Source organism: Arachis duranensis, chromosome 1 (assembly GCF_000817695.3).
Source record: "Arachis duranensis cultivar V14167 chromosome 1, aradu.V14167.gnm2.J7QH, whole genome shotgun sequence".
In the NCBI taxonomy this organism is placed as follows: domain Eukaryota; kingdom Viridiplantae; phylum Streptophyta; class Magnoliopsida; order Fabales; family Fabaceae; genus Arachis; species Arachis duranensis.
Genome location: NC_029772.3, coordinates 6,532,692 through 6,543,595, shown reverse-complemented (window position 1 = coordinate 6,543,595; position 10,904 = coordinate 6,532,692). Strand labels below are relative to the sequence as shown.

Genomic DNA, 10,904 nt, shown 5'->3' with positions numbered 1-10,904 from the left:
ATCTTCAAAGGTGTTTTTTTTAACTAAAAAAAATATTACTTTACACAAAAATTATACACAGTACTATTACTTCAAATGATGCATGGCTATACATACCAATTGAAGAGATATTTATACCTTGTATATTTATATTATTTTAAATTAATTTTTAATTTCTAACATCTTAAAATGTCAAACTAGCTACTATATAAAATTGATTGGGTTGGAGATTTTTTTTTAAAGTCTATTATTCCATTGCAATTTCTCCATAAATAAAGTATCAGATAGTTTATTTTTTATTTTGAACTCATTTCCAAAATTAGGTTCTTTTATCATTATTGGTAAAGTATTATTTTAATTTAGACTAAATTTTAATTTTGTCTCTAATATTTAAATATCTTATTTTTATTCTAAATATTTTATTTTAATTTTTGTTATCAAATTTTTTTTAAAAATAGTCTTTTTCTATTATCTTTTATTATTTTATTGTTTCCAATCTCAAATAACTACAATAACTATGATAATTATTATAATTATAAATTTTGTTACTATTAGAAGAAAATAATAATAAAATATCTTTAAAAAAATATTTAATTTTAATCATAAAATTAAATTAAAATAAAATATTCTAAATAAAAAAAGTTCATACATTAAAAATAAAAAAAAATTAATTCAAATATTAGGAATAAAAAAAATATTTTTTTATTATGTTATAACCTAACTTCTAAGTCCTAAGAGTCCCACGTGGCACTTGATTTATGACAACCCAAAAAGTGGGTCCATTTTTTTAGAAGAAAAAGAAGATATTGTGAATCTGTCAACTATTGTCGGGTCCTAAAATTCGAAGACGCGTGTCCTAATAAAGAAGTAAAGTTTCACTCTCCCATACAGAAACAAATCACTACTGAAGCATTGCCATTGGCTTTTTCTTGTGCAAAACTGATTAACATTTTTCAATTAATTTTATTTTGTGAAAACTACCTTATGACATGACACTCATTTGATTTCCGTGTAACAATCCACAAGTAAAAATCAGATTCTTTTTTTCTTTTTATGGTTCATGGTAATGTAAGTGTAAAATAACACAAATTTTCTTATAATAAGTGCAGGAAACCCTATAAAAACACAAGTTTTCCTTTTCCTTCAAAACTTTACAAAAAAAAGCATAAAACATGGAGGAGAGGTAATTAATAATTTCATTAAATCTTAACAGAAGTAAATATAAGTGCTAAATGAGCCATGTAAAAGAAACATGCCTATACTTGCACGGAAAATCATATACATATACTTTGAATCCAAAACGAATTCTATATACACACTTAACTTGTTCGAAAAATAAACTTACATACATAAAAATAAGGTGAGTTTTAGGATGTTTTTTGTTATGATATTTAAATTGTCTAATTTATTTTTTAAAATAAAAAATAAAATATTTAACGTAAAAAATAAATTATATAAAATATATTAAATATTATTTATTTTTTTTAATAATTTAGGTACAATATAATAGACACCATAGTATTTATCTAAAAATAATTACTAAATCAGTCATTAATTATATATATACATATATTTTATATTAGTGATTAATTTTAGTTTATAACTAATATAATTAAATTTGTATTTATTACTTAAAGAGATCTCTATTATTTAATATGGTTTTGGAATATAATTAATTAAACGAAAAAAATGTTTGGAATTGAAATTATATTTCTTAATTTTACATACACTTTTTTTATAATTAAAAAGAAATATTATTATCTTACAAGTGAAGTAGTGAACAATGAGGAAGAACCGAAGATTCTCTCCTCCTCACGTTTGGTTTATTCTGGCAGTTAAAAATCCAAGAAATCTTAGATATTTTTTCTTTTTATTATTATTTTGCTCTTCATTTTGTTCTTTATAAATAGCATGGACCGTTACCTGCATTCAACACCACACACATCAAAATCGTTTTAACTACATAACTAACTCATCATGTCGAAGGTCGTTTGTGTCACCGGAGCCAGCGGCGCCATCGGATCGTGGCTGGTTAAGCTCCTCCTCCAACGTGGCTACAGCGTCCACGCCTGTGTCCAAGATCTCAGTTACCCTCTCTCATAACTTCATTTTCTTTTATTCCGATCCTCACAATTCATCACTCTCATTATTATAACACACATTATCTAATATTGACTATGTTAGGTGTACCTGAGAAATCAGTTACCAAAAATATAAAATATATATTAAAAATAAATTAAATTATACACGTATTTATAATAAAGTACATAAATATTTAAAAACAATATTAGACTATTAATATTAGTCTCTTAGAATTCTTTTGTTATAACTAAAGGCATAATTTATTTAAATTTGACTTTTCATAATTTCAGAGGATGAGAAGGAGACGAAGCATTTGGAAGGCATGGAAGGAGCGAAGGGTAATTTGGAGTTCTTCGAGATGGATCTTCTAGACAAGGAGTCGATTGCGAAGGCCATAAAGGGATGTGCCGGTGTTTTCCACCTAGCATGTCCCAACATCATAGGACAAGTCCAAGACCCAGAGGTAGGATCGGAGTTTAATTAAGTTGGTCTAACATCAACAAAAATCAGTTATGGATAGCATTACTCTAAGTATTACTATTTAACTTGATTAGATTTAGTTTATAAAAAGACTTGGATGTGTAGCATTACTCGCAGGAATTAATCTTGAATTTGTGATATTATATGGTTATTGATGAATGAATGAATGAGAGTGTAGAAGGAGATATTGGAACCAGCAATTCAAGGGACAGTGAATGTGCTGAAAGCAGCAAAGGAAGAAGGAGTGGAGAGAGTGGTGGCAACATCATCAATCTCTGCCATAACTCCAAGTCCTAATTGGCCAGCTGATAAGATTAAGAATGAAGATTGTTGGACTGATCTTGATTACTGCAAACAGAAGGGGGTCAGTATTTTAATTATTTTTTTACACTATTATCTTTTATTTAATTAAATTTTAATGTATTATTAGTATAAAATAGTTTCACAAGTATATCTAATTTAAAAATACTATTTATAAATCAACCATTAAAATTAGTTACTATATATTTATATATTAATATATATATAATTTTACTATTTTAAATGTGTAATTTGTATTTCAATGTATATTCTGTATTGACCACTGATTTTTAACATAGTTATATTCTTATAGTTAATTACAAGATGCATAAATAATTATTTAAAAAATAAATATAATTAAAAATTATATAAAATATTTCATACAGCTAGTTAGGGTATTATAATTAAAACTTTTACAATAGTAGATTTCGTAAGGAGTATGATTCAAAACTCACTAACTAAAGAGGATGAATATGTATGTTATCCGAATCAATTAAGTATGTGTTCTTTCTCGCTTACTTATTTTAAGGAAGAAGAGATAATATCTAAAATGGGGAAATTTTGTGAATATACTAGCATATGTGTTTCTTCCTTATTGTGCGACTTATAATAAGTTTTAGATACATATTAGGTAAAATAATTTGTTTTAATAATTATATAAAATAACTATATTAAAAGTAAAAAGTAGGTATATATGCAAGAAGTATATTTCTTTTATATATATATCCCGTATAATTGTTAAAACGGGTTTATTTTAGCGTATCATTTATTTTTTAAATTCTAAAAATTAGGATAAATAATTTTATTTTTTTATATATGCGATCCGCATTGATTTAAAGATAAATGAAAGAGACAAGCCAGGCCAATTATAGTGAGACACTGAAACGCACGTTTTGGATGAATAGAAAAGGAGAGACAAGAAAATACAATAATTTATAGACTTAAAAAAAGTTCTAATTTATATATGATAATGATGTAACCCATTACCCTCTTTCCTGATTGGGTCCCAAACTAGTTCAATAATGCTAAAGCATAGAATGATTGTCTAAAGTTAATTGATGAGTCACTATTCAGTGAAATTGAAATCTATTTCTTAGCCATTAAATTGGAAGCTTATTCATCATATTAAGTTTTACATGTTTGTTTTTGGCGAATGCAGTAGTGTTTGCACTCTTCACTGATTGGCCTTTGTGGGTCATTTTATTTTTGGTCGGTTATTGGGGTCACTCTATGATGTCTTGATGGGACAAGACAAGTTAACTAATTAAAGGCACTTGAGGTTTTGGTTTAATGGCAATTTTAGTATCTCTAATGAAAATTTATGTGTTTTATGGGTGCAGTTATACTATCCTATTGCAAAGACATTGGCTGAGAAAGCAGGGTGGGATTTTGCAAAGGAGACGGGTTTTGATGTGGTTATGATCAATCCTGGCACTGCTTTGGGCCCTCTCATTCCACCAAGAATCAATTCTAGCATGGCTGTTCTTGTTAGTGTCCTTAAAGGTAATTTATTCTTTCCAAATAATTTTTTACTGCGACTACTTGGAATAAGTTGTTTTCGTTTGAAGATAATAGGTACAAATTATTATATAATTTGATATGTTTGATTAAATTATCTTTTTAATTATCGCCTTCATGTAAAAATAATTTTATTTGAGTAGTTACCGGATTTATTAAACATAATTATTATTGTAATTTTGGGATGATATATATAATTCATCCGAAATATAATAATTTATGTATTTTTACTTAATAATTTAAGTATGATTTTTATTACTCTTAAGAAAAAAAAATTTAAAAAGATAAATGGTATTATACTATTATGACAAAGAATATATATGAATGATTATATTTGTAGATACCAAATAATACCATTGGAATTCTTCATAATCATATTTGTTTATCCTTTCCCCTGCAGTTAAGGAATTCATTTTGATGACATTCTAAGTATATATCATAGTCATGCAAAGTTACTAGTAAAATTTTGGAGCTTGTGAACCATTACATTACAGGTGACAAAGAAACGTACGAGGATTTCTTCATGGGAATGGCACACTTTAAGGACATAGCAATGGCACATATTTTGGCTTTTGAGAACAAGAAAGCATCTGGAAGGCACTTGTGTGTAGAAGCTATTCGTCACTATGGTGATTTTGTTGCCAAGGTTGCTGAGCTTTACCCTGAATACAATGTGGCTAAGTGAGTCACTTTCCATTCTTTTTTCAATTACCGAATTTCAGTTCAACAACAGAATCAGATGAGAATTAACGATTAGTTGAATGGTTATTTCATTTATCTGCTTAAACAAGTATCAAGGGTTTCAAAATCAAAACCCTTAAATGGAGTCTTAACCTGTTGGGTTAGAATAGGTGATACTTGGAAAAACAGAGTATTATGAGTTTTTTATTTTTATTTTTTAACTTTTAATTAGTAGTTATTTATTTTAATTTGCTTTTGTTTTTTTTAGGTTGCCAAAGGATACCCAACCAGGACTGTTGAGAGCAAAAGATGCATCAAAGAAGCTCATTGATTTAGGGTTAGAGTTCACTCCTATTGATCAAATAATCACTGATGCTGTGGAGAGTTTGAAGAGCCTTGGCTATGTCTAAATAATTTTTATTATATAATGATTCTATTGAAGAAGCCTTTGGGGACTGACTGCATATATCACTGTCACAGTGGTGATGATGGTGTTAATTATTATTATTATTTCTTCCATCATTACTTCTATGACTCATTGTTCATCATCGCATTTCATGTGGTTTTTGTTTTATACTACTTTAATTCTCAGTTACTGTTTGTGTGTGTGTCTGTTTGTGCTTATGGTGTAAAATAAAAGGTGAACTTATTGCAGTTCAGTCACCATAGTGACTATTAGTATTAATTTGACTAAGTGTTCTAATTTTATATATATCGCTATCTATAAACTTTTGGTTCGTTGTTATCAAAGATTGATGATTCGAAGAAATCACTTAAATGTAGCATAAATTTAATAAAATATATTGTCAGCATAAAATTATGTTAAGATTTATGTCATTATCTAACAAATACTGTCTACCAAATTTGTAGGAGATAGGAATTAAATTAATATGGGGCAGGATGGAAAATACTCATAATAGTCCTTAACTCCTTAACATTGGTGGGAATAAATTTTGTTACCAAATTTATACAACTCAGAATCTGACAAATGAGATTCCTCTAGGCTTTCTACTCCAACATCCATATGCTTAAACTTGAACACTCCCCAGTTTGAAGAAAGCAACTAGAGAATGTAGTTAGCAGCTTGCTAAATTAAGAATCCTTAAAATGAATTATTACTACAATTGTTTCTTTGATGCAAATTTACATGAAGCTTGTTGCAAACCAAGTAAAAATATTATGAGCTAAGGTGCCAATGATGGCCTATTTCTGCATGAAGGTAAGGAGAAGGATTCTCATGACCCATTCATTCAACCAAGAGAAATAATGACAATAATAAATATAAGCTCAGAAAAATCCATGATGTAATAATCAATTAACAAGGATCAGATTAGATCACTATACCAGTGTGTCCATGAATGACTTCAAATTCTTCGCATCTTCATCGGTTGTCAGGAACTTGGGAGGTTTAAAGAGTTTCCATAGACCAGGTGGATGCTTACTTTTAACTTTGGTAATTCCAGAAAACCGCCCATAAATCTTTTCACACTCTGGATAGGGCTTGACATAAAGATTGTAAAATCTAAGCCTGGTTGGCTTTACCATGTCCTTTAGTCCAAACTCGAAACCAAGCGCGCCTTTCGCTTTCAAGTACTCCATTACATTGTACCTAGGAACAATCTGCTTCTCAAAGTTCACACCCAAGTACTCAGGAACATGAAGCAAACAATCAACACTATAATTCATCCTCTGCACCAAGAACCCAATCTTTTTCTCAATGGACTCTACATCATAGGTTATCAACCTTGGCTCTTTCCATAACAACTTCAAAGCATCGCTTCGAATCAATCCGTGATCGCACAAGCAATCCACTTTTAACTTCACTTCAAAACAAGCCCTCAGCAAACCATCCTGAAAAATCCTCTCACCTCGGTCCTAATTTCGTGCCTAGGAAATCTTAACTCCTCCAATTCACGAATCAGGGGCTTCAACCTCTGCTCAACCCCAATTCCCAAAACCCTTGGGTTCAACCGCACAACTCGATCAACCACCTCATCCCTCGGAATCCCAAATTCCACCAGAAACTCAATCACAGAAGCAAGTTGCCTCCTGCTCACTGCAATCACGCTCGGGAAACCCTCCAAAATCTTCGACACAACGTCATCAGAAAATCCCAAGCTCTTCAATGCCTCGACTTTCTTGGAAGCCTCAACCGGGTCCAGTTGGAATCTTCTAGAACACTCCAAGAAGTTCACAATCATGGATGAGGAAGGGTTCATGGCCTTGAGCTTCGACAATCCCTGCTCCCAGTTTTGGAGGAACTTGGGTTCCAACACGGCAGGGCAGTTGCGAATGAGGGAGACAACGGCATTTTGGGGAATTCGGAAGGAGAAGAGAGTGGCGAGTGATTTCTCAAGTTCAGGTATGTTGGAATCTAAGAGAAAGGAGTTGTTGGAGATGATGTGGGGAATTTGGGAAGGGGGGAAACCGTACCTCTGGAAGAGACTGGCGAGGGAAATCTGTTTCCGGTAACAAGAAGCAGTGGAGAAACAGAGGGAGTGGTTTCGGAGGATAGCATTGCCAATGCTTCTTGTTGCTGCCATTGTGAATGCCTCTCGTGCATTGTTCCCCCCTCCTCAATGTTGGGCAATCGGTCTTCTCTGATGTAATAAACAAACCTGCAAATTGACACGGCAAAAAATGAGTATCAAAATTATACATGAAAATTACATTGTTTAGGATATTTTTCTACATAAAAATTATTCATTTCGCAAAATGATGATAAATTGAGATGCTGTGGAATAAAAACAAATATGAAAAAATTTCACTAAATGGAATTAAACAAAGATCCAATTGTAGCAGCTAAAACACTAAGCTCACTATATCAGCTAGGAACTGAAAAAACAAAATCCAAGCAACTATAAAGATTAAACATAAGTCAGCTATAACAAAGTTATCAACAATATGTTTAATATGTTTACTCATTTTTTCTCACTTGAGATTATCTTACTTGACTTTTATCAACAATTTAATCAGCAATTTGATCAACAATCAGCAACAACAAAACATCGATAGCAGAATTTCAAAGTTCATAACTAACATCAATATGGTATTTTGTAGATTCTGGGCCAAGAGTATCTTCACTATTTTGTTTAAAGAAGTTAAACAGAAACTCAGCAAAAAAGGTTAAAATTGTTAAGAGAAGATTAAAGAGCAACTCAGCAATAGCAAACTTATTATTAATTAGGATAAACTCAAATTCATGAATCATGAATCATGAATCAAATTCAATGCAGAAATTGAGAGAACAATATGTAATAACCAAGGTTGCGAGAACCAAACTGGTCAATAAACCGGTAGAATAACTGGTTCAATGGTTTAATGGTTCAACTAAGATTCAACTGGAATTCAACCGGTTTAATTAAATATAAAATAAAATTATTAAAAAATTAATATATAATTTCAAATATTTAAATTCAATGATTTCTAAGCTAATAAACTTCAAAATTTCACAATAAATTGTTCATAATCTATCATTAAAAGTTCACAAACAACTTCAAACATCAAAGTTTATAACTAAAGAAAATTAAAACACACATAAATGACAAACACACAATGTTCTACCACCAAAATAAACATTAATAAATAAGTTTTCAACTAAACAAAGACACTACTCATCAAAAATCACAAAATTTAACAAAACAGCAACATTATTTCAAAAAATCAGCAACTGCCACTATAACAGAAAATCAGCAACAACATTGTTTCAGAAAATCAGCAACTCAGACTAACAAAATTATTTCAGAAAATTTAACAAAACACCATCAACCATCATCCATCAAAATTTAACAAAATAAGCAAAAATGAACAAAAACAGAAGAATCAGCAACTCAGAATCAGTAAAATTAACAAAATAAGCAAATATAAATTGAAGCAGCTTTGCTTACCGGCAAGGGAGGAAGGGAAGTGACGACGAGAGAGGAAGGGAAGTATGCTCGGACAAAGAGAGAGAGAGAGAGGGGGCTCGAAGACAGAGGCTTGATGATGAGGACAAAAACGGAGAAGCCAACAGCTCCGAGCAGACCTTCGAGAGGCGACGATGGCAACCGCTGGCGGCGATAGTGGTGGGGGCTGGCACACGTTCTGTTTGAAGGTGGCTGCAGCTCTGATGGGTTTAGGGGGTGTTGTGTTTTCTGCAAGGTTTTGAAAACCGGACTGGTTATCAAATCGTTCTTGTTACTGATTCACTGGTTTATTAATTCAACCGGTTCAACCGAAATAACCGTTTTACAATAAAATAATATATAAAATATAAATAAATACACAAAAACATAATTATAATCTAATATAAACATTAAAATGTCATTCAAATTTAAAGCATTATAACAACCAAAGTCTTATGATGTTAACAAAATACAAACTCAAAAACCAAATAACAAAAGAAAATATCCAAATATGAAATGCCTACATGAAAATCTCTCATCAATCATCAAAATCGCAAAAACTTACTGCAGATTTACCGCATTGCAGATTCACTGCATTAGAATCGTCTTCACCTTTATTTCCACCATCTTAAAAGGAGGAATCAAAAGATGCACAAATGAATGTTTATTGATTGACCCTATCATCCATAATTGAAAGAAAATTTCATTGAATTAACTTAATTCAATTTATGCTTTTCTTGATTGGATTAACTTCAAAACTGACCAATTTATGTTAGCACGACAATTAACAACTTTAAAAAAATTGACAAGATTTAACAAAGATTAACAAATTTTTTAACAAAAATTAACAACATTTCCCAATTTTAACAAACTCAGCACAATGATTATCGACAGAAAAAAGCACTGAATGTCTGAACGACCACAAAATTGATTATCAAGAAAATTTAACAACAAAGGAAAAGAAAAAAAAAAGCAAGATTGAGCAATGAATCAGTAACAGAGTTATCAAATTATCATGAAGCATTAAGACAGAGTTATCAAATTTAATATCATCAGGGAGCAAACTCAGCAAAGCCAATCAACCAAGAACAAACACTGAGAACTGAGCCACTGACTGAGAATTCGAGGCATTACCTTCGGCGAGGGCAGTGAGCAGAGGCTTGAGGGAGAGCGACGGACGACGAGACAAACACTGGCGAGCTGGCGACGAACACTGGCGAGCTGTAGACGCACACGACGGACGGATGACGGGCAAGAGAATTACCGAACGACCACGGTGAGACAGGAGGGCAGCGCGACGGGCGGCTAGGGTGAGACGAACGGCGGCGCGATGAGGCTAGGGTTATCAAGGAAGGGTTGTGCGATGGAAGACTTTTGGAACTTGGTAGAGGTGCGTGAGGGAGAGGGCAGAGACGCGGGTGGCGACGCAGGAGTTGAACGATGTAGAAGGAAATGTGGATAACGGAGCAACAATGCCGTCGGCGGGGACTCTGGCATAGTTGGAAGAATGGAGAGAAGAGGATGAGTCGGGGAGTTGGGCTGGGTTGAAAGGGGCGTTCGACCCGACCCTGTTTGAAAAACCGGCATGGACCCGAATCATATTTTGTAAAATTCGGATTTTTTTTTTTGGTTTAAACTTGTTGAAAGGGTAAAAATAAGAAAAATGGATTACATAGCTTTAACAAAATTATTATTAATATTACATTAATTTTGTTAAGTGTTAGTAAGACACACAAACATTTATAATCTTGATTTTTGGATCTAATAGATCTTATTCACGAATGAAAGCTACTTTTTTATATTGTCAACAAAGTTATTAAGTGTTAATAAAAAAATTGATGATGATAAAATAATATTTGTATAATTTTAAATGTTTTAGAATAAAAATAAAAAAATTAAAATATTAAAAACTAAAATAAAATTCACTCCCATGTTAGAAAAGAAAACAATATTTTATCCTATAATATAATTTAATTGTAG

The 10,904-nt window shown here is 31.5% G+C and overlaps 2 protein-coding genes across 2 annotated transcripts; one reads left to right on the top strand and one right to left on the bottom strand.

Annotated features, from left to right (window-relative positions):
* Positions 1-1,896: 1,896 nt before the first annotated feature.
* LOC107473523 (phenylacetaldehyde reductase) lies at positions 1,897-5,725 on the top strand. Its single transcript, XM_016093096.3, has 6 exons — positions 1,897-2,065; positions 2,352-2,524; positions 2,720-2,905; positions 4,182-4,344; positions 4,854-5,040; positions 5,309-5,725. The coding sequence occupies exons 1-6, from the start codon at positions 1,957-1,959 to the stop codon at positions 5,448-5,450; spliced, it is 960 nt and encodes a 319-aa protein (XP_015948582.1). The 5' UTR covers positions 1,897-1,956; the 3' UTR covers positions 5,451-5,725.
* A 364-nt stretch (positions 5,726-6,089) lies between these two features.
* On the bottom strand, positions 6,090-10,452 carry LOC107473531 (transcription termination factor MTERF15, mitochondrial). Its single transcript, XM_052259237.1, is given in 4 exon segments — positions 6,090-6,905; positions 6,908-7,658; positions 8,928-9,227; positions 10,059-10,452. Coding segments are annotated over 2 exon segments (1,203 nt in total). The 5' UTR covers positions 7,584-7,658; positions 8,928-9,227; positions 10,059-10,452; the 3' UTR covers positions 6,090-6,378.
* Positions 10,453-10,904: the final 452 nt, after the last annotated feature.